Source organism: Rhamphochromis longiceps, linkage group LG2, assembly GCF_057381845.1.
Source record: "Rhamphochromis longiceps isolate RC_006_pf linkage group LG2, R_longiceps_female_GT1.1, whole genome shotgun sequence".
In the NCBI taxonomy this organism is placed as follows: domain Eukaryota; kingdom Metazoa; phylum Chordata; class Actinopteri; order Cichliformes; family Cichlidae; genus Rhamphochromis; species Rhamphochromis longiceps.
The window spans coordinates 24,682,999-24,707,976 of NC_140558.1; the positions used below are offsets into that span (position 1 = coordinate 24,682,999).

General features: G+C 40.5%; 1 protein-coding gene across 3 annotated transcripts in view; it reads left to right on the top strand.

Moving 5' to 3' along the window:
* aff2 (AF4/FMR2 family, member 2) overlaps positions 1–23,351 on the top strand; it is a 209,336-nt gene extending 185,985 nt beyond the window's left edge. For 2 of the 3 annotated variants that reach the window (XM_085419470.1, XM_085419479.1), the window contains 9 exons: positions 1,225–1,465; positions 1,770–1,903; positions 4,566–4,629; positions 5,192–5,328; positions 6,617–6,688; positions 8,992–9,085; positions 13,219–13,271; positions 16,108–16,328; positions 18,161–23,351. In XM_085419470.1, coding sequence (XP_085275596.1) covers positions 1,225–1,465; positions 1,770–1,903; positions 4,566–4,629; positions 5,192–5,328; positions 6,617–6,688; positions 8,992–9,085; positions 13,219–13,271; positions 16,108–16,328; positions 18,161–18,282 — 1,138 coding nt within the window. In that variant the 3' untranslated portion in view covers positions 18,283–23,351. The remainder of the gene's footprint in view (positions 1–1,224; positions 1,466–1,769; positions 1,904–4,565; positions 4,630–5,191; positions 5,329–6,616; positions 6,689–8,991; positions 9,086–13,218; positions 13,272–16,107; positions 16,329–18,160) is intronic. The other variant, XM_085419476.1, reaches the window with a different exon arrangement.
* The last annotated feature ends 1,627 nt before the right edge of the window (positions 23,352–24,978 follow it).

The window sequence follows — 24,978 nt, forward strand, 5'->3', positions numbered from 1 at the left end:
ATGCTGGGCTCCTACTCCCTCATGTCTCGATCTGTGTAGAAGAGACGGCTCCCGTCTGTGTCGACCCAACAAACCGGCAGGGTCACTGGAAAAAGTAAAACCGGAAAAAATCTCATAAGTGGCATTCTGCTGTTTGGTTCTTAATTCGTATGACAAAGCCGAACACACGACAAGTGATTTAAAGACTGATATGAATGCTGTAGTGTACCAAAAAAAGGAGAAATCTCATTTCAGTTGGAATATAAATCTTCTCACTGAGTCACTGCAAATGCATTACAGGAAATGATTTGGCAGATATACTGTGGTCATTTTATTCTAAGAGCCTCTCAATTTGTTAACTTATTATGCCTTTAAAAGAAGTCTGAGTGCTCTCACCTACTTCCCTGCACACACATCAGCGTCCACTTAAAGACAGACACACGCCACTACACGCAAATTAGCATATGCATGCACACAAACAGCCGCAGACACATCAATTATGCCGTGCGCAGACACAAAAGCACACACTCACGCTCCGCATGCACACACTCCACAGCAGCTAATTAGTCTTTGTCTCCATGATTTTGTCTATTATTGCTAATGTCGGTGCCTGGGGCCTTGTTCTGCGAGCTCAGCAACTTCCTCACCGCATCAAACCCCCAGAGTTTCCAGGGAGAGGAAAAACATAAAAATATTATCTGTTGTGCTGCAAACAATATGAGTCACAGGAGCTACAATAAGGCGGCTGAGGGAATAATTGTCGAGGTGCTACGGGGGAAGGCAGAATTCCAATAATTTTACAGGGGAAAAAAATATCGTTCACAGATTTAAAAATAAGGTATATTCATTCATTAGTCCCTAAATTCTGTCTTGTGTTTTTTTTTTGCCACTAACAGTCCTGAACCCAGTAATAAACTGAATGTAGATACAAGAGGAGTCCTCAGTCATCGTGGGATTAGTTTCAGTATCACTCACTTAATTTTTAAAGGTAGCAAAAAGCCCCACATGAGGGCTTCAGGACACTTGCACTTGGTCTGTGTCTTTGGAGCAAAATTAACAGTGCCAGGACGAGCTACACTGAGACTCGCATACCATGAGTAACTCACGTATAGCACAGATACAACACAGAACAAAGTAAAAACATAGCATTCAGTGCCTCTGCATAAGTAAACAAATAATCTCACTTCTTTTCTGTCTCTGTGTGTGTGCGTGTATGTGCGTATGTGTGTGTGCGTGCGTGTTCAGTAGCTCTCTGAACAGGAAGCAGTCCCGACGGCACGATGAGAAGCTGCTCCCGCCGCTCCTGTCCCCTCTGTCCGATGATCCGCCTCGCAAACGGCCCTGCGACAGCAGCTCCTCTCTCAGCCAGGAGGCCAGCGCCGCTGGGATGCTGCCCTGCGCCGCCTCCGCTGCTTCCACCTCCTCTTCCTCACACAGACACCGGAGAGGTGAAGGAAAAACATCAGCGCATGTGAGAAATGGCAGTGTAAGTGCTTGTATATATATATACAGTCCTGTGGACACAGACCTGGTGGTCAGCTTTTAATGATGAACACCGATGTGTCATAGTAGATTATGATGATGCTATATCTAAGGAAGACTGTAGGAAAGGGTGACCACATCTCATTCCTGCTCAATACAGCTGCTATCGGTAAATAGCAAAGTTTAAATCTGTCAGTGTGAATCAGATGCCAGTGCTCAAGTTTAAGTAGGTGGTCACTGAAAGCCACACAATATAAACTTAATTAAGACTGTTGGAAGCATATACTTCAAAAACCTCTCTACTACAGGAAATGGATTCCCATGGCGAGAAGCCCTGTGGAGACGGTTACCATACCAACGGTCATTCAGACTCGGAGGTTTGGTCGGAACCCCTGATGGACCCCGCAGAACCCCGCAGGCCCAAACTCTCATTCAGTGACACGTAAGTAAAAGCACACACCACGATGTGCACTTACAAACATTTGATTGTTTATACAGTTGGATACATATTTTTTTATTTTTTTAACATATTTTGTGTCATTTTAGCTGTTTTACAAAAAATATCCAAATTATAGTTTCTGATGAATATGAGCATAAAGTTTAGACTTTGACTGCTTCACTGAGTGAGTGGGTTAAATGCAGAGAGGAATTTCCCCATGCCAAATCACAACAACAGTCGCCTCAAGGTGCTTTATATTGTATGGTAGATCCTACAATAATACATACAGAGAAAAACCCAACAATCACATGACCCCCTATGAGCAAGCACTTTGGCGACAGTGGGAAGGAAAAACTCCCTTTTAACAGGAAGAAACCTCCGGCAGAACCAGGCTCAGGGAGGGGCGGGGCCATCTGCTGTGACCGGTTGGGGTGAGAGAAGGAAGACAGGATAAAGACATGCTGTGGAAGAGAGACAGAGATTAATAAAAGTATGATTCAGTGCAGAGAGGTCTGTTAACACTGATTCCATGATCAGATGAGGAACAGGCTGTCTCCAAAAACAAAACTAATCCGTCTCAGAAATACCGGGAATACTAGGAGTGTTAAAATCAGGACGCACTGTGTTGTAGGTTCCGATAAAAAAAGATAACGCACTCATGAGCTTGACGATATAAAAAGTGGACTGTGTGATTACAGGATTCTTTATATTGTAAAGAAAACAACACACATCCAAATGAAGAACGCTGTAATAAAGCAGAGACTTCACAAAAGCAAATACAGAGGGTTCATTACAAGGTGCAAACCATTCATAAGCCTCAGCAATAGAAAAGATAGATTGGACTGTGGAGGCAGTATGAGACATGAGCATGGCTCCAAATGGTACTGGGCCATGAGTGTTTGTGTTGATGAAGTGACAGAACACAGAAGCAGGCAGGTAAAGTTTTATTTTCAGCTCAGATTCTGCCAAATGAGGCAGTGCTGACTAGATGGTGCTAAGCAGGACAAATGAGCAATAACCTGCCAGATACCAGCAACAAAGCAACCCAGTTTTAGAGTGTAAAGAAAGGCGAAGTTCAGTCCAGAAAAACAAAAACAACAGTTGAAGACAGCCGTAGTAAAAGCCAGACAAACCATTATTAAAGGAGGAAACACACTCTTTGGTGAGGACCATGGATTCTAGACATCAGGTTTCTTGCAAAGGTTTCTCAACAAAGCAAGGAGAACAAAGAAACATATTAAGTAATTGCCTACTGGTGGTGGTCAGAGGGCCCGGTGGCGCCAGTGTCCGGCAGCCTCGCCTCTGTCAGTGCGCCCCAGGGTGGCTGTGGCTACAATGTAGCTTGCCATCACCAGTGTGTGAATGTGTGTGTGAATGGGTGGATGACTGGATATGTAAAGCGCTTTGGGGTTCTTAGAGACTAGTAAAGCGCTATATAAATGCAGGCCATTTACCATTTACCATTTAAGTGTTTAAACTTAAACACCCCCAACTGCATCTATTACAACAGTATGATTTCATTGTAGTGAACTGGCCAGCCTCCAGTCCAGATATATCATCAACTGAAAACATCTGACACATCATGAAATGGCAAAAAGATCCAGGACTGTTGAACAGCAGGAAACTTATAACAGATAAGAATGGGATCACAAGGCGACAGCTGTTATTACATGTTTATAACAATTTTGTATTTAAACTGAAAGGCATTATAAAACTCCATAGGCCTAACTGTAAGTTATTGCTAGATCGTGTTAGCTGCTGTGCAGTTCTTAGCTGTGCTACTGGGGAAGTTCATGCCTGCATGCCAGAGGCAGCAGTTGCAGTCCTGCTCTCTGGTTCTCACGGCCTTGATGTCTCAGAAACACATTGAGGGAATTTCTTCCACTTTGGCCCAAACCTTCAGTTGCACCTATTAGTATTTCATGTTCAAGGGTTAAGGTCATAGTGACCTCACAAAAAAAAATACTGGCAATAAATCAGGAGCGCTTTTCTGATCACTAATCAATGCCATAACTCAGGAACAGGAGGGGACATTGTGTTCTTTTTACACATTTACTTGCTGGTAAGCTGGTAAGTTTGTGATGATTGTATAAAAAGTTCATGAAGTTTCTGATCATTTTTTCATGTGTATTTTGTTTACCGTCATGGCTACGACCGAGTGTCCTGTCACAATCAACTTTATCGGCCACGCATAACTGCTCTTCATAGCTCTTTACAGAATATCTTCAGTCCTTGCTGCTCAACCCTGATTTGGTTCTCTGGTCGTGCGACCCTCTGTTGTAACAAAACTTGCCTTATTTACTACAACTTCAGCTAAAGGCTAGACACTCGCCTGTTAGTGTATGTGGATGGGGAAAGCTGTAGCAGCCTTATCATTTGTCCAGATGTGTGTTAACATTGAAAGATGATACATCATCTTGGATATTTGTCCCAAAAGGCTTCTGCATTATTCATGAAACAACATGTCTTGTTGTTATACTAAGGTTACACTAAGCCTGAGGTATGTATACCTAAGTAGATGACTGTGTGTAGCTCACTGCAAGCTACTTGATTATGCAAATCTGTCTCAGTGATGCAGGGTGTTGTTTTCAGGTTTTGTTAAACAACATGTCAGCGCACACATGCTCTTTATGGTCTGTATTATTTGTCACCATTATGTTTGCAGGGTCCACAGTGCTGACTTCTACATGCAGGAGGCCAAGAGACTGAAGCACAAGGCTGATGCTTTGGTAAGATGTTGCGTGACCCAGTTCAGGTAGACGCACACCTTCAGCCCTCTGTGCTAACGACACGAGGCAGACAGACAGTGAAAGCAGAAACACACAATGTTAACATCTACAGTCTAGACTGCAATTATGTGTGCACTGTAAGTCTCAGTAGAATGAAAATCTATTTGGTACCAAGGACCGTACTGTATAATTTGTGTTATTTATTGCACCATTTGTCTCTAAGGGGACATTGCATTCAAGGACTGATGATGTCTGCAAGATTATAGAATATCAAAAGAATTATCGGACCCCCCCACCCACCCCCCACACACAAACAATGAAATGAGATTTATTTAACTTGGTATTTATCTTATGTTTACGAGTTGTTTCCTCAGATTTATCTAGGGATTTGCATCTTAGTGGGAGATTATTCAAAGAGGCTGCCGTGTTTCTGCCACAATGCCGTCAAGCCGTTGCTTATTCTACCGCTTATTCACATTTCCTTCCCCTCTCTCTCTGTTACATCTCCTTTCATTTCACATTTGTTTCCTGTTTTCTTTCCTTTCCTGTCCTCTGTCTGCAGATGGACAAATTTGGGAAAGCAGTGAACTACGCAGACGGCGCTCTGTCTTTCATAGAGTGTGGAAATGCTATGGAGCGAGATCCACTAGAGGCCAAATCACCATATACAATGTACTCTGAGACTGTGGAACTAATCAGGTAGGGATGGACAGAAAAACATCAATAAACGCTCTCTAGTTTCTTAACAGGTTAGTAGAACAGAATTGATCAGTGATTTTATTTTGAAAAGCTTCATTCAAAGCAGTGTAGCACCTGGTGAAACCCTGTGATTGGGAGAAAAGCGAGGACTGTTTGAGAAAAAATGTTACTAGTTTTTCACGTGTTTCAGTCAGAGTGATTATTTTCTTTGTCCCATGATTGCCAAGAGTAAGGAGAACAATTCTGAAACAAAAGTTACATATTCTGACACAATAGAGTAAGAGTAGGGTTAGGGTCATCACCAGCTTTGACCTCACAGCATTATTATATAAAGAGGGGATGTTAAATATAAGGCTTGGGGGCTAGAATTGGCCCAGCAAAGACTCCAAAATGATTTTGACATCCCTGATGTAAAGCCACTGATGTGATAGGTGCTGAACGTAACTATAATTATATAATATAATTATAACGTAAACCATACCACAGCAGCTGTATGTTCTTATAAACTCTAACCTTAGATTTGACTATAGCTAGAGTTTATGACTATAAACTCTAAAAAATGTGGACTATAGGCTCGGTCTACTCTGAGGTACCTCGATTCACGGATACGTGATTTGTGAGTATATTGAAGGTGGTGTATCGTCACCTTTTTGTCTGTCAAAAAGTCCAACATTTTTAAATAAAAACATCCACAGACGTATTATCTGTTGCCTTGCAGGATCTCTGCAGGTTTTCATCTTTGGAGAGCTGCTGAGTGTAACTATAGGAGAGCAAACTGAGAATAACTGATGACTGCTAAGTCTGAAGGTTGACTTGTTGTGAGGAGGATTGTGTAGTGGGACAGAGTCTTTTAACTCAAGTGCTCAGGTTCAAGATCTGCTTGCCTGCACTCATCTATTCTGCTGTAGGGTCCTTGAGCAAAACACAGACTTTTTAGCAGTTGCAGTCACTCTGACCTCTGAACTCCCTGAGAGAAGGAAAGGACGGAGTTTCCCTTCAGGGATCAATGAACTCTCATTCATGATGGCTGAATTTGATTCTGACTGATAAAGTGTTGTGCTGAACAGAGAGGGCTGGCCAAAAGGAGCATTGTATCACCCACAGCGTTAGAGAAAGTTAACTTTGTTTTGCCTAAAAACAATTCAGAGCGTTTCAGTTGGCTGCTGGTAAACTGGAAGAATTGATCACTAAGTGAAGAGCAGCACTTGGGTATATATGCATCTGCTTTTTGTAAAATTCAGAGTTCTGTTTTGACAATCGATGAGTAATGAGCATCTCTCCACTGCAGGTATGCCATGAGGTTGAAGAACTTCACCAGCCATTTAGCCACCATCCCTGAGAAGAAACTCGCCGTGTTGTGGTACGATACACTTTCACTGTCTGTGCGTGTGTGTGTGTGTAATGAATCATGTAAAGTATGTCTGCTGTCTAAAATAAATATATTTAGAAAAATGTTTAAAAAAATTACAGTTACCTGAAAAAGTATATACCGTATTTTTCAGACCATAAGGCACATTAAGCGAAACTAAACAGTATCAAAGCACCGTATCAAAAATATTATCTGACTTAAGCCCCTTTCAGTCATGCACTCCTTGTTTGGTCATTTGACTGCATCTGGCCATGTTTTTGTAAGAAAAGAGCACGCTGGCTACTTTTTAAGTCGGCGTTGTGACAACTACCGTATTTTTCAGACCATAAGATGCACCGGATTATAAGGCGCACTGTCGTTTTTTGAGAAAATTTAAGGATTTTAAGTGCGCCTATAGTGCAGAAAATACGGTACACTCAAAAAAATTAAGGGGACTGCACAATCAGTCTCATGTTAATCTCGATCACGTTCTATTGGTCAGTACTTGACCAATAGAAAGCAAAAAGTAAAAGAAAATCAAGCGCTCCCCAAATCACTGCATGATGGCGTGCCAATCACAGCTGTTCCCTGCAACACACAGCTTGGTGTTTTTTTTTTTAGATGTACTTATACTTTATTTGTCTGCAACAACGGTTTAACAAAGAGGAATGTCGCATATGCAAAAAGGTATTCAGTAGCAAGAATGTGTTACATCATGGACGTGAAAGTACTGTAATATTTACGTGACAATAAAAAAATATGGTGTCACTAAAATGAACAAACAATTGAGATTTAAATGATAACATTTTGGTGGACAGGCAGGAGTTTTTGTGGATTATGATGTTTGCAGACGACACTGATTTGTACGGAGAGTAGTGATCTACTGATCTTGCTGTGAGGCATCAGTGCTAGCTACTGCACCACATGTCACATGTATTTTCTAGGGGTGCAACGATACTCGTATGGATATTGAACCGTTCGGTACAGTGCTTTCGGTTTGGTACGCATATGTATCGAACAATACAAAATTTTTAATTTATTTTATCAACTTTCCTTCTGACGATGCTCAGTGGATCTGCGTTCGACTACTCCGCCTAGGCTGCACTGTCGAGCGCAGATCCACTGAGTGCAGCACAAGCTAGCAAGACAGAAGCTAAGCTCCTTGCAACATGGCAAATTGAACCTCCCCCACCCTCATTCAGATCTGGCCTTTGGAACTATTTTGGTTTTCATGTGACGTATGACCCTGAAGGTAAGCGCATCATGGACAAAAGTAAAACAGTATGTTGGATGTGCCACGCAATGCTCAATTACATGGGTGGGAACTACTGTGTTAGCGCAGTTTGCTCATTAACGTGTTTACGCCGTCCAGCCCCATGCTCGTTAACTGAGATTTGCCGCGTTGTGGCGTTAACGTCATTTCAGATTAATGCTGACAGCACTAGTGGGAACAAAATGAATATTACTGCACGTTTACTCCGACATCATCGTAGTGCAAAGACAAGTGGAAGCAGACAACAAGCATGCATGCTACAAACTTTACCCGAGTCATTTAGACAGCCGTTAGCACATGATTCTCCTTATGGGGACCTGATATGTTTAATATGCTGCTGAGAATAAAGCCCAGAAGAAGCGTAGTATAGCTTTTATTTTGGAAAGAGACATTTCTCTGTAATAAACTCTCTTTTCCAAAGATGAGTGATTTCTCGATCAGATAGATTTATTATTTTATCCCTTTGTTGTTTCAGCAACATTAAATTTAAAAACTGTACTTTTGAGTTAAAATATATATTTATAATTTTAATAAATGACAAATTAAAAAAGCATGAACATTTTTTTTGTATCAAAAAAATATCGAACCGTGACACCAAAGTATCGAACCGAACGGTGAATTTTGTGTATCGTTGCACCCCTAGTATTTTCATGACAAATAAAATAAGATGTGGTATTTGACACATCCTACCACATTACACTAAATGTGTTCAGATTTGTTAGCCATGAGGCCCAGTGAATGTGGAAGCTTGATTTCCCCCCCAAAAATAGTGTTTTTTGCTGTGTTTTTTTGTATTTTTGTGACTGTGTGAGCTTCCCGTGACGCACAGCCGCTGTTTTGTTTTTTTCTCCATTCACAGTATTATATAGTTCCCACATTCCTTATTTCATTGAAGTTCTTCCTAATCCACAAGGATTTGAGGGGCACGTTTGAAGTCCGGGTGCATTCTGTGCGGATGACTTGAAAATAATATTGAGGATAGATCTTTAAAGGGAATTTGTACAGAGGACTCATCTGCCTTCTAATGCTTTTGTTTCCATAGTAACCGCTGTCTGTCTCTGCTATATCTGAGGATGTTCCATCTGAAGAAAGACCACGCTGTCAAGTACTCGCGGTCGCTCATGGAGTACTTCAAGGTAACACACACGCGCACACATACTTGGACACAGACTCCATTTCCCTCTTTGCTCGCTCTCTCTCTCTCTCTCTCTCTTTCTCTCTCTCTGTGGAAAACACACAAAGCCAATTACAATCCCTCAAATACATTTCATATTCATTTTCATGGTGCCTGTGCATTAATTTTGCATGGCGTTATTAAATTCCATTCTTTCTCTTTGATATTAATGTATTAATTAGCTCCATCAATCATCACCGTGGATTGTTAGGGTTTAATGTGCTTGTTTTGATTAATTATGTTTAGTTTAATTAATTACTGAGGATGTCATTATCACAGTGCTGCATTTGCAGTGATGGGATTGGATTTCTGGGAAGCGACCGACTGGGGGGTTTATCTGTGCATGTGTGCGCAGTCTGTGTACATTCAGTAAATGTTGACATAAAGTTGGAGCAGTTCATTTTAAAAAGGAAATGCTACACAACAACAGTCTAACCGTTTCTGTAATACACTTATCTGCATGACACATTCATTTAGCATTTTCAAAATTCACTAACGTTACAACCTATTGTCCAGAAGTTCAGCAGAGGCTCACATCGTTTTAGCATTGCTTTTGCCGGACTGAAGGGTTTTATTACAAAATACCTTTTACATGATTAGAAAATGTGATTTGATCTGATTAATTGCCTCAAACTGTCACGGTTCTGTGTCCGTTGGACCCAGTATTTTGAGTTTATTATGTTTTGGTTTATTTTTGCATTATGGATTGTTTTCTGATGTTCTGGTGCTTTGTTTATTATTATCATTATAGATCTGTTTCTGTTTCAGTTCTTAGGTTTTGGGTTCTCATGTGTGTTGCAAGAGCGGCACGGTGGTTAGCACTGTTGCCGCACAGCAAGAAGGTCCTGAGTTCAATTCCACCATCAGGCCGGGGTCTTTCTGTGTGGAGTTTGCATGTTCTCCCCGTGTTTGCGTGGGTTCTCTCCGGGTACTCCGGCTTCCTCCCACCGTCCAAAGACATGCAACTTGTGGGGATAGGTTAATTGGATAATCCAAATTGCCACTAGCTGTGAATGTGAGTGTGAATGGTTGTCTGTCCCTATGTGTTAGCCCTGCGACAGACTGGCGACCTGTCCAGGGTGTACCCTGCCTCTCGCCCTATGACAGCTGGGATAGGCTCCAGCGCCCCCCGCGACCCTGAAAAGGATAAGCGGAAGCGAATGGATGGATGGATGGATGTGTGTTGCAGTTTCTGTTCAGTGTCTAGTCTGTCTCTCAGTGTCATGTCTGCATCTGGTTTAGTAATTCTTGTTTCCTGTCTTATTGTGAAAGTCTTTGTCTTATGTTAGTGTGTGCAGCTTAGCTCCCCCGTCTCGTTAGCCCTGATCTCCCCCAGCTGTGTCTCCCTTCTGTTGTCCATTCCCTCATTACTACCCTGTGTATTTAAGCCCTGTGTTTTCCCATGCTCGGTGTCGCGTCGTACCATCAGATTATGCCTGTGTGTTTCTGTTCTCCATATTCCATGTTCACTTCATGTTTTGCTTTCGTACCAGCAATAAAGCTGAGGTCTTTGAGTTTCAAGTTAGTGTCTGAGTCCTGCGTTTGGATCCTCCTCTCTGCACACAGAGCCCTAACACAAACTTAATTCATTTAAGTCTAATACTTCAGTCTGGCAGCCTGTCATCTATCAAACTGAAGATTTTTATTCTTAATAAATAAATTATTTTTCTTGATCCATCGTCCTTCATCCATGAACTGAAAAGTTGACAAAAACAAAACTATATTGGATGCATAAAGTTAAAAAAATATATATATTTGCTGGATTATTTACTAAAGTAAGAAGAATGCAATATATAAGGTTTGTGTATTTTTAGTGCTAGTACGTGCTCATCCTGTTTGTGCTGTTAGCAAACTGATACAGCTACATACATTAACAACCCACCTTTCTGTGTGGAGTTTGTATGTTCTCCCCATGTTTGCATGGGTTCTACCCGGGTACTTCCTATCACAGTCCAAAGACATGCAGTTAGCGGGGTCAGGTTAATTCATGACTCTAAATTGCCCAAAGGTGTGAATGTGAGTGCGAATGGATAGAAAAATGTAAATGGATTAAGACAACATGTCAGTCAGTTAGGTTCAAGGTTCTTTATTTGTCACATGCATAGTTATACAAGTATAACACACAGTGAAATGCTCTTCGACATGTGCAAAAATTGGGGGGGGTGTAGAGGAAGAACATATATATATATATATATATATATACACACATACACACACACACACATACACTGGTTATTGTATGAAAAAAGTATGATCTTATACTGATCAGCCACACACTGTTCACCCTGTAGTGTATAATAAAACATTGATATGCAAACTTCTGCTTGATTGAATACAAAGCCACACATATCAACAGTTATTTATCTGATATTAAGCTTTTGATATTATCTCAATGTAACTATAAATGTAATGTAAACATACTATAAATAAATAAACATAAATAAAATATAAATAAACATCACAATGTAGAGCTATCAAAAATGGGTATATTGAGTATTTGCTACATTTGATCTTCCTGTAACAAACTTAAAGTGATACAATGTTTAAAGTGTTACAGGTGCGTAAATGCTACAAATGGATCATTTTCGTATTGTGTTACAAATGTAACATTTAGCGATGTTATGTGGCTGCTAGGGGCAGTTGGCATCATTTTATCTAATATAGTTAAGAGCAATGAGCGGGCTAAGCTGTGCCACAGTACCGGGTCTAGCAGCTCAACTCCTGACTGTGTAGGAGGAGACTGCAGGCAAACTATTTGACTATTTTTTTGCATTATAGTCAAATGAACAGATTTCTGTTGGGATCCATGTCTAAATGAATTGTGAGTAAAAAGTACATAATCCCCATGAAACCAGATTTTTTTTTTTTTTTTTTTTTTTTACACTCACCTTTGTGTGAATTAAATAAACAGGATATTGTGCAATAATTACTGAGCTGTAGGGGTTCTAGTTAACCTCCTAGGACCTGGCGTCCATATATGTGGACATCACATTTTGGGTTGTCTAGACCAAAATACTAAATTTTGCTCTACGAGAGCCTGATATCCACTTACGAGGACATTATACTACCTCTGTTTTATCACAATTTAAAACAAATATCCTCATATGTGGATCTCATTTTTCTTAGAAACAAAAATTGGGTAAAAAAGAAATCTGGTGATTCTTTGTTTTTGCATTCATCGGATTCCAATCAGCCCAAATATCAAAGAGAAATTAAAAATTCATGCCATGGAAGAGTTCAGGTCTTAGGAGGTTAAGCTGTACTGTTATTGTAGTACACAGAGACAAATGTGTTGTTTTTCTAATCCATGTTATCATTTTTCATTCTTCATGTCATACTTTTTTGCTGTATGCAAAATGGCATTTTATTCTAACAGTGGAGGAACGTTTACTTAAAGTGCACTTCAGCACAAGTTTGTTTTTCCAGTCTATTCCTAATCACACAGCTGTGGCTACTCATTAGTTTACAATTAAAGATTTACATTTAAAAACTTGGAGTACAGATCTTCTAAGTTTATTTGCATAAAGAGGTCAAGTTGTTAACTATTTCACAAAAAAACTAAATATTGTTATTTTTTTCTTCACGATCCTTTTATTTTTCTGTGAAACCAACTAATTTGAATTCTTAAAATTCACCAGCATTTTCCTCGTATTATTAATAGTGCAGTGTTTTGGAGGTAGGACTGCACCTGTAATTTGTTTTGTTGTATTTACTGGAATGAATGAGCTGACTCCTTCCTCTACAGCTGGAGAGCTGTAAACAACACTGTTTAATGTCAAAGGAGCTTGCAAAGAAAAGCGTCTGGACTTCTTTAAGTTACTTGAAGACGTTTCACCTCTCCGATTAGAGGATCATCAGGGGGTCCTTTTGTCCCTCTGTGGAGGGATACTCCCACTAGGTTTATATCTGGGACTCTCCACCATTTGACCTTAGAACTGAAGAAGCTTCTCGGACGAGAGGTGAAACGTCTTCAAGTAACTTAAAGAAGTCCAGACGCTTTTCTTTGCAAGCTCCTTTGACTACGATGACCTGGATGACTGAGAACCTTCACAGACATACAACACTGTTTAATACATTTCTGTTTTTGTTATTCAGAATTCAGCCAAGAGTTCCCACCAAGCACCCTCTCCCTGGAGGACCAATGGAAAGTGAGTATACACACACAGACACACACACACATGCAGTACACCCCCCCCCGCGCACCTTGATAATTGAAAATTTATAATTCACCGGAGCTCTGCCGCAGAATACCGTGTCGACCCTGACAGCCACTTGCTCAAACAAACCTTCAGGAAGCAAATAAAGGGACTGATTTGTTGTAGATGTGAGAAGGAGAAGACTGGAAGGGCTGCTGGGTGTTGGGTGAGAAGGAGTGATGGAGGGAGTGATGATGGATGGAGGAGGAGAGGCGTGGAGGAGCTGCGGATGTGAAGCTAATGAGTTTGGACAGCTATGACGCTGCACAGCAGCAGGACTGGGCTCAGTGTGTGTCTGTGTGTGTGTGTGAGTGGGGGGGGCACTGAATCAGGCACAAGTTGTGGGTCAGCAATGGTCAGGGCCACATCACAGACATTACATCATGTCAGGAGCGCACACACACACACACACACACACACACACACAGAGCTGTGCAGGACAGGGAGCAGTTTGCACTAATGTATCCACGTCAAAGCTCTCTGTCACCATTTCTATAGTTTGCTGTAATGCCAATAACAAAACACTGTTAATCTAATTTCCTACACGGTCAATGTAATGAGTTGTTACTCTTTACATTGACCATGAGTCACATGGGGGTAAAGAACCCACCTCCTTCGAGCATGCTAACAGCTCCACATGAAGAAAAAAGAAAAGATGACGTCTCTCTATTTATGCTCACCCTCATATTTAAAACAAATAAAATACTGATATGATGTTGATAATACCGGTGCTACATTAAAACGGAAAAACAGAAGAGGGGGGGGCACAGGACACAAAGAGAGATTTGAACAGTAACATTGTGACAAGAAAATCTTTGTAGCTGGGAATGATTTCCAGACTGGGAAAAACAAATCCTTAAAAATTATGCTGATGTCTGGCTTTTGATATTTACATAGACAAAGTCCAAAGTCAGAATTCAAAACATGAACACACAGTATAAAAACAATTCTGAGAGCACAATAATTAACCTCGTTCTGACCACATTTGTATGTTGTATTTTTTTGTGTTTATTTTCTTTGGTGGATGTTTTAACAACCACGTACAGTTCGGTCCCACAGACAATCCTGATGTGACCAAAGTGCAGATGTTTTATAAACGTTTTGCACTGTTTTAGGAATTAAAGACATTTTTCTTATAAGTCCCACATTTTCAGAGGCTGAAAGTAAAAGGCTGCTCTATTGGATCGAGCTGTCCAGTTTTTAAGCCTCTAAAATCAGGGATTGTTTATCCTTATCCAGGGTCACAGTTGAGTTAGCATCTATCCTAGCTGTTATAAGATGTTAGGCAGGGACAGCCTGGACAGGTTGAGTATATCACAGTAACTCCTAAACAGTTTATGCAAAATCCTTGTAAAACAAGGTGTTTTACAAGGATTTAAGTCTGCACTTAAATCCATCGTGGTGGATAAGTACAAAAATCCTGCTTTAACCTTCGTTTAGCTCCTTGCATCCGTCCCCTTATATGTACGCGTCTGTCTCTCGTAAGCAAACATGTCTGTGTGCTGAGGTCGGATATTTGATATGGATTTCTGTGTGTCTTGTTTTACTTACTCAGGAGGTCCATCAGCATCTTTCAGCTGATTGTTTTGGATGTGAGGCCACACTTAAAAAATGATTTGGTTCGGTCTCATCTGTTGCTGTTTTTGCCGTTCCAGCTGTAAACACACAACATTGGCAAACCACGGATAAAAAGTCAGACTTTCGCTTAGAGTCGTTGATAACAGAGCTAAAGGGAGAAAGAATTTTAGACCTACATTCATCTGGTGACCAGCAGCACAGCTGCAAATCAATTTTAATGCTGCTCTGCGGGCAGTGGAACAAGCTATAAACACCACACTGACAACAAATGGCCAGAAAAACATAATAAGAGCAGCTTTAAAAATCACGCTGACAGTATTGTTGCAAATAGTTTCCTTCTTATTCCCTGCTGCCTTCTGTAATGTGACAATATTTGACTTTTCTTGCAAAACCTAGAGACGGTTTAAAAGATGGAAGTAGTTCCGGTCCAACAAGCGAAGTGCTTTTAATCTAATGTCCAGCAGGGGGCGCCTCCCCTGGTTACAAAAAGAAGACATCGTTGAGTTTAGTAAACACTTTCCTGATTTGGCTCATTCACTGGTTTCCAGTATTATAGTTAAGCTACTTTCAGCTGGTCCCTTTTCACACCACAGCAGGAAGCTCCACACCACATCCACTTCCTAAGACAACCCCAAAGAGGATTTGTGTGTCCTGCTGGAATCAAACCAGCAACCTTTTCCTTATCAAACAAATGTGCTAACCACTTCCTGGTATAATAGAATAAAAATGTATTAAGTAATTGTATAATTTCATTTTTAAAACCGTGGTCTTTATTAGAGTCTGAAGGCTGGATTATCCAGCATGTGTCTGTTAGTCGTGCCAATGGGCGCTCGCTGTCCTGGCTTTCAAAGTCAAACTCTCACTCATCACAGCTGGTTTTAAAGCAGCAAGAAGGCGAGGGGGAAAATCTCCAGCTCAAGCCTTCAAAACAGGACTTCTCCATGAGAGATGTCATGAGAGATGGAAACATTCATCTTTTATACTGTCTGTAGCAAAACTGCTCGACTGCAACTACAGCATCTATCACATCTAACTTGAGTTAAGATCACAAGCCGGTCACTTGTTGACCGCCTGACATACAAATTATACAAACAGCACAGACATTGTAATAATTATTAAACTGAGGTAAAAACAGTGAAAAGGTCTTTTTTATGGCATACAGGAGCTCCCTGTGATGTCACTGGGACTTATTGCATTTCCATATTTTCAGGGTCAACGGGACTCCGTCTCCTCTGTCGCTTAGCCCTTCTCCAGCCAGCAACGGAGGAGGAGCGGGAGGAGGATCCGGAGGTGCACCGGGGTCATCGGGCAGCGTGGCAATTCCCCAGCGGATTCACCACATGGCTGCCAGTCACGTTAACATCACAAACAACATCCTGCGGAGCTACGAACACTGGGAGACGTCTGACAGACTGGCCGCTGAGAGCCAAGGTAGGACGGCACAAGAGCGCGTACTGCTGGATGTATTTTCACATGGGCGCCAATATGCTGCTGAATATTTACTGTCACCACCGCAAGTTCATATCTCTAACATCTGGATACATGATGATTAACATGACAGGCATGCAAAGTATGCCATGTACATGTGACTCATACATGTGGTAAAGGAGTCAGTTTGAGTAAAACAGCTTTACTCACGTGTTGAAGATACTGAGAAAGACTGCTGAACACATAAAAACTTTCAACAGGAGTTTTTGTTTTTATTTCTTATTTATTTCTTATTATTTATTTGATCCTCTCTGTGAGCTCTTTGCAGAGGTTTTAGCCATAGACTGTATATCAAAAATGGGTACCAACAGTGAAGCCAGTGTCGGCCAGCAGGGGGCGACTGCATGGTTGTAGGTGTGGTTCTATGAGAACAGCCCCTGCTTCTACTTGGTCTACGACCTCTGTAAAGACTAAATTATGGTTACACAAAGCAGAATATGTTATCAGTCACAACGGTCAATGAAGGATCACAAACAGGCCGGTCAATCTTAAGATTTACAAGTTACTACCATGCTGGAGCGCTGAGTGGAAGTACTCATTTTTCATTTATATCCAACTTACTGTGGAGGTTTTCTTGTTGTATTTTTTAGACTAAAGGCCTTTACACACCGGAAACCTAAAACCTGTCCAAATATTTTGTGTTAAAGTTGTTTTTCGGATTTGGCTATTCTTAATGGAGCCATTCACACCGAATGGTCGAACTTGCAGCATTTATTTTTTTGGACCAAGCTTGATTTTTCAGATTTGATTTTTAGGATGCGAGTAAACAGATCAGACCAATCAGGTCGCTGCGTTTGGTAACAAGTGCACTCGTAGCTCAGAACTTGCACCAGTACTAAATATACAAATAGTAAAATAATACTGTTTTATTCAGACACACAGCTAGATGCTGCTCCGGGCCAGTCGATTCTTAGAAATGACTTTTCTGTCCCATCAGATCAGCTCAGCTGCCCCACTGATATCCTGAAATATGAACCAAAGCACTCCTGGATCAAACCATGAAATCCTCCCCCTGCTGCCTTCTCTTGAGAATTAAATGAACCCAAAATCATCTCAGTTTCTTCCTTTTGTTTTTAGAAATATAAGGACCAGCTCATCATCGCTCGATGTCGACTTCATCTTTTGTTATAGTGTGGGTTTTTTTGGTTTTGGTTTTGAAGACAAAAATACAACGTGTTCGGTGCAATTCTGAATTTCTCCATTTGCAACGACCTTAAGACTAAAAGCTAGTCTACACTGGTGTCCACAAAAAACAACTTGAGCTGATGTTGTAAGCAGCAACCACAGAAAGTGACATTTGGTGATTTAAAGTGTTGACGGGCAAAATAATCCCAAATTAAATTTTCCTCAGCTCACAAACGTGTGTTTGAAGCAACTACCAATTAGAGTGAAGGATACCACTGATTGGCAAATGAGAGAGTGGTTAATATGTTAGGTTACCGTGGCAACCAGGGTCTGTAACGTCTACCAGTTACCAACCAACCAGCACCAAACAGATTTGTGATGAGTTGCTTCCTGTGTGGTCGCCCGTATAAACATGAGCTGTATGAAAGTGAATGTTAAAGCTCTTAAAACCTTTGCAGAGAAATGTTCACTAGTCGACTAGTGAAAACAGACGCCAGGCGTGGCTTGTAGGACCAGCAATGAAGAAAGAACGAGCCTGACTTTTGCCCCATGTTGCCCACAGCTCCACTGGAAAAACACCAGCTGTAGTTTGTGTGTTTCATTTAAGCACAGAGGCGCTCTCAGTAACACTGTCTGTCTCCCTCCCGTAGATTTCTTCCAGGAGCTGGACTCTGTGATGGAGCCGTTGAGTCAGCAGAGCAGCATGACAGAGCTGGTTCGCTACGTAAGGCAGGGACTGCACTGGCTCCGCATAGAGGCTCACCTGCTGTGAAGACTGGACTAGAGCCAACATTAAGAAAAAGAAGAAATGGGCTGGGAGCTAGAACTCAAGTGAGATGAGACCCAGAACGATGCTTCAGTTCCCACTGGGATCCTTTGAATGTCTTTACACCATGCATGGTAATATAATGGCTTACACCAGGTGGATTAATTGGGCTGAAATCACCTTTAATTAGGAGTGAACAGTAACTAAGTTTGGGAATTTTAGCTGTGAACCACAGAATACAAATGATCATATTAACAATTTGGCTGATGCTGCTTTTTTGGGGGGGAGCAACAGTATACAAGTGATTGTAGCTTTAACTCCTGAAGGGAACGCACATGTTCCCAACCTCATCTCCCAGTTTCACTGAGATGGGTTCATTCTCCAACAGACAAGTGTGAGGCTGAATGTAGGGAAAGAGCCTCAACAGAGGCTCACCTCCACCAGCAGTGGCCCAGAAATGTGTCAATGATTAGGAAAGAATTAAAGCTTTAGGCTGATATTGATCCAAGTGGAAGAGTACCAGTCCAATCTATTAGTTAGGGACCACACTGGTAAAGAGGCTCAGCTACAACCACTAATGGAGGCTAAATTCATTGCACTTCTTTTATTTCACTCCATCTTCAGTCTTTAAAGAGGGATCCTCAACAACCAACCAAAAGCTAGAACCTGCAGTTATTAGTTAGTATAGAGTTACTTTATTACATTTAAAGCCTCAGTCACACTAGAGAAAACAGGACAGCTATCTGTTTGTGACGGGGAGGATCACCTGTTGATCGGTGACTGCACTGAACTTGTTCCACTTACAGTGAGTCGGTGCAATCAGCTGGTTGCCCAGAGATTGAGCAGCACTCAACCTCTGCTTCACCACTTCTAGTTGCAAGGCAGTTGCACAAGTTGACAGGTTGCCTGTCGAGCAGCAACCTGTCTCCAAACAGAGTGCAACTCAGACTGACTGCAGTCGCTCTCAGACAGATTCGATTATTGCAATCAGTCTGCACAGATGAGCACAACTTGACATATTTGCAACAGGGAACTCGGCTCAAATGGTTGTTGCGTTCTGCTTATATTCCTACATCAAAGCAAGACTGCCGAGCCCCCGCATCAGGAGCTACGTGACTTTTGCTGGAGGAATTTCTGAGTTCCTGTTTCCAGTCTATGATCTTCTGCAGTTCATGTCAATTTGTGTGCCTGTAGACGGCAATTTGTGACAGATGGCAACAGATTTGATATTTTCACCGATTTATTGCCATTAATCCATGTATTATCACAAACAGATTGCACATATTTGCCAGCTTGACCCAGTTCACAATCGCAAAGTGACTCCCTGTTTTTCACCATCGTATTCCACCAAAGTAGGAGACTGAGCAGTCGGACACCTGGTCGCCATTTTCAGAGCAACCGTTTCAGAGTTTCCCTAGTGTGACTGTAGTGTGACGTGATGACATTTCGGTTTAGTAAAAATATCTATTACTCTGGTTTAATTTGGGAGTAAAGAAGTTAAACTGTTACTCTCAACAATGGCAAAATTAACTTATTGGCAGTTCAGGAAGAACCTTTATGCCACATTTAATTTCTGAAAAGTACACAGTGCAGTTGGGTTTTGTGTTTCTCCTCAGTATCACACAGACAGTCTACCCCACTCCCACCCGGCAAAGCCCGAGATTCACACAGTTTAAACAAACGAGCACTAGCAAAAAGGGAATCCTTCCTAATGAGATTTTTGTATTTAAATGAGGATCTTTTGACCAAATAAAATTGTAAACTACATTACAGGTACAATAGGGCAAAGCTTCAAAAATATCTAAAGTCTTGTAGTATAAGTTGAAGTTTCAGTTTTGTGGGCTACCAGAACAAACATCCGGTTTGCTGGACCTACAAATAAGGGCTTTCTTCCATCACATAAAGCATCTGTCTGGTTCTTCTCTTGCTGGTTATGAGCTTTTGTGAAATTCCACTCAGTTCTAGTTCCCATAGTAACCCACCAACTAAGGCGTCAAACACTTACTGGGGGGAAAAAACTACAAGATTCAGTATGATTTGGCTCTAATTAAGCCCCCACCCACATGCAGAGCAAGTAAACAGGGTGAAACTGTCACATCGGCTTTTCTGCCCTGATGTTAGAAACAAAAACTATATCTGTGACTTTGTACAGCACGTAATGAGATCAAATCAACTGCCGGGTGTCTTATAGTCGTTTCCCCACATTTGTTGTGCTGTGTCGTTAGTGTGTATACGTGTACAGCTTATTGTGAAGTCTATTTAAAATCATTACCTGACCGAACAATAACGATGTTTGTGTACAATAATGTACAGACTGTGACTCCTGAAAACAGTGTTTCTTGTGTCTTGTGAATGATTCAATGTGAGCGAATGAGGAAGTGCTGCAGGTAAATGGGGCATCTACGTGTGTGTGCCAGCGCGCAGGCTATAGCTGCATTTACAAAGCGCCAAAGTGATTTTGAAGTCATCGTGGCGCATTAAAAACAAGAGACCACGCTGTTTCTACGTTTTCACGTTCGCCATCAAGACTCCAAATCAGTTTATTATGGTCTTTGTAAATCCAGCACATTAAGCATGAATTTTTAAGTTTTGGATCATTTGACCATCGCTGAATGTGTATGGAAGACAATGCAGATGTGAAATGTAATTTTCACTTTGACAAAAACAAGAAAGGAAAAAAAAAAAAGGAAACTCAAGTGCCTCTATTTGTGTCCGGTGGGAATTGCTCTATTTATTTAAAACGAAGAATGAATCTAAATGATTTTCCATACCATATTGGTATAAATATGAGATTGTTTTTCGTAAAATCAAATGTTTCCATAAGCTTTTTACTGGCGTTTATGAAGACACCAGGGTTTGGCTTTAAAAGAAAAAAAAGAAAAAAGCAAACAAACAAACGTGATAATGTGCCAAATTAGCATCTGTTGCTGTGTTTTCTCTTTTTGACAGTTTGAGCAAGTATAGGTTTGTCTGAAATACCTGAAATTTTTAAGTCATCGCATGCAATAAATGATAGCTTCAGACCAAGAACTACTTGTGTCCATTTTGACAAAAAAAAAAAGTATATTTCTTGTTACATAAGTCACATGCAGTGTTGCAAAGGTCGACGTCTCATGAAAATACACAGCCATTTAAATGCACAACGCTACAGCTAACAGTCTGAAACCTCAAGAACATTAAACCTTAAATAAGTGGACATTTTGGGAATATTTTTCTTACTTCTTTCTGAGAATAAAAACTCATATTTGTATATGAAATATAAAACCTATAACTAACAGCTAGTTTATGTAAATTAGTAAAAAATTTAAGCTCAGTGAATGTATATAAAAGATTGACGTAACCACCCAACAGTCTTCAAAAACTACAGTTTTGAAGCTTTATATCTTTCTTTGTTTTTGAATCAGATGTGACTGTTTTAAAAAAGAAGAGGCTAAGCTAGCTTGTCTAGTTACAAGCTAGCCTTTTTAGCGAGCCATATTCACAATTCACTGATATAACTGGGAAGCTAATACTAGCTATTGCTATTAGCTTAAAACAAAGTAGACGAAAACAATATCAAACAAGCGGTTATGCCCCCTATACATAACTTGCTTTAATACAACAAATAAAATTCAAATGGTTTACATTTGAATAAAAGGCATCTCTATTTTGGTTGTACGCTAAATTTATGTTTTTTAAACGGTATAAAAAATGGACGTAGCTAACATGATATCCCATTTTAGATACTAAACATTACCATTTTCACAATTTTAGTTTCAAAATACCAGATGCCACAAGGACGGGTGGGTTTAAACGTGAAACCACTTGCTCACTGGTGAACTACTTGTTAATCATAAATTAGTTAGCTAAGTAAGTTAGCTAAGGAACCAAATTATCCTACACATCCAAATGTAGTATAACCAAGACTTACAGTGTTGCCAACTCCTCAGTAAGGAAAATCGCTATTGGTTGTCCTAAAAGTCGCTAGAAGTCGCTAAATGACGTCATCGCCTAATTTGCATAATTGGTCATACTAATGTAATTGTAACCTAAGTTGTTGGAGAGAGAAACAACATCGTGGAAGAGACAAAGTGAGTAAAAATTGCATTTAGAACTACAAATTAAATTTCTTTCAGCAATTATTGTTTTTTTTAATGTCACAGTTCCAACCCTGCTCCTTTATCCGGGCTTGGACCGGCAAAAGTAACCCGAAAATGGCACTCTGGTGGAGTTACTTTGTGTGAGTGGGTGTGTGTTTATAAGTAGTTTTAAACCTTGTGATCCACAAAACAGCATAACAGTAAAAGACTAACTGCGTTACAGTCAGTGCGGGAATAGCGGCTTCGGTCATGCGCGATTCATTTGCAGTCTGGACGCACAGGTGTGAACATCTGCTGCCCTGATAGCAGCGGGGGGTGGACTATCCTCCGCCTGTGAGCGCTTTGGCATGGGTGAGGTGCCCACGGCAGCACCACTGCTTGTTGAGAATAAGAGCGATACGCGTTTTTAACGTCAAAAAGTCGTCATAAATAAGTCTCCAATAATACCAGAAAAAGTCGCCAAATTTGTTGCTAGTCGCTTTTTAGAAAAAAAGTTGCTAAGGGAGTCTGAAAACTTGCTAAATATAGCGACAAAGTCGCTAAGTTGGCAACACTGCTTACATAATGCACCATACGGTAACAGCAACCACAGCTAGTGCCATCTGGTGGCCTTCAGAGACAATGCAAGTTTAAGGCTTAATTTTTTGACCTAGAAGCTACGTTCATGTTTTATACGTGTATGCTGATGCTAGCTACATCTAGCGTTTTACTGTTTAAACATTGGAAATAAGACTATTTCCCAAAATGTCAAACTGTTCCTTTAAAATGGACTCATGGTTCTTCATCTGAACGACTAAAATGCTTACTAATCACCATTTAGACAGCTGTCCAAGCTCCACTTTCTGTTGCTTAACAATAACGCTTTTTACAGTTGTTTCTTGTATTTATTTGAGGTCTTGAAGCCAAATTAGGATTGTCCCAGCGAGCCACTGAACTTCTACAACAACCTGTAAACACTACCCGCAAACCGTTTCTCTCTGACCTCAGTCGTTTCAAGTCGATAGTTGGTCCGCAGTGTTGCTCAGTCCAATTCAATGATGTTTGGTGTTGTTTTGTTTTATGGTGAAACTGTGATGTTACTATATGGTTATTGTTAAGTTCACTTAATGGTCCCTTATTCTTCTTGTATGCAGCGGTACAATATACAATAATATGCTGTAAAAAGTCAGAAACATTGCATTTGTGACATGGGAAATATCAGTTTCATTCCACTATGGTACATGTCACATGACAGCTATGGTAAATGTTGAATTCATGCAACAGTTTATTTATATGCAATGTCAATATGTGGGTATATTCTGAAACATTTTGAAGACAGACTTTTCTCAGCATGGCCTTTTATTCTGCTGGCATCTTATTAAATATCCCATTAGCTCCTGTTGCATTATCACAGTTGTCAACTTGTTTATCGAAGGCAGAAACATCATCACTGCTGTTGTGATTACAATAGAGCTAAACACACTGATTTATTTTTTGACAGCAGATGGTAGCAAGCCGATAATACACTGATAATCTCTCCAGTAGTGACGAGTGTCTCTAATATTTGTTTGCATTTCACAAAATCACAGATTCGCTTTGATTGCCAAAACTGTCTCATACAATAAAGGAACTAGCAGGATTTAAAAAGGATAATAAAGGGTTTGATTTTTTCTTCTCAAATTCCTGTAATCTACCAGAGAGATGTTTTCTTTTCTTTTGTGTTCGTCCTCATTCGTTCTACTGTCAGAGTCATGCAGCAGTGTTACAAATAAGAATTATCCAATAAATAAGAATTTGTTGAGGTTAGTGGAAGGAGACGTTAATATGCTCTTCACAAAAACAAGAAATATGATCGATAATCAAGAGATAACCAACAAGCATCTCTCTGACTGTTCTTTAGTAAAGAAAAGTTGGCATTTCTGGAAATGTTCTGATTTGCCTTACAAAGTGATGAATACATCAGCACCACTCTCACGTCAGTGTAAGTTAGCCTAGCTTGGCATTAAGCTAGAAAGCAGTGGAAAACTACATCCCTATCTCTATTCAAAGTCTAAAAACTGCGCCTCTAAAACGAATACATACAGCTCTGCTATCACTTCCAACATAAATGAAGACAGAAAACTAAACAGCAGTGACGTTTGTAAGGTTACTGGAGTTGGGCTAGCTGGTATATAATGATGTGCTATGTTAGCATAATGCTAACTTATTTTTCCACTGGATAAAAGTTAACATGAGGGTTCCCGATGGTTAGGGACAAATGCAATCGCATGGTAGGATGCTGTAAACGGACCAAACTTCAGTCAGAAGAACAACTGAGATAATCCCTCCGCAATGCGAGGTTAGTCATTAATATACTGCAACAACATGGGAATAGAGCAGCTGCCAGAGAATTCGACATTAATGAATCAATGGTACAGAAGTGGAGGAAGCAAAAGAATGAGTTGAGTAAAGTTTGACATATCTGACTGTTTTGTTTCGCTTAATGCGCCTTATAAACCAGTGCGCCTTATGGTCCGAAAAATACAATAAATTAATATCTTGGTACAATTTCTAAGTCATATACGAATACTGACATTCTGCACCATCTTGTGGTTCAGAATGGTACTACACCAGAATCTTAACAGCGACATACAACATAAACTAC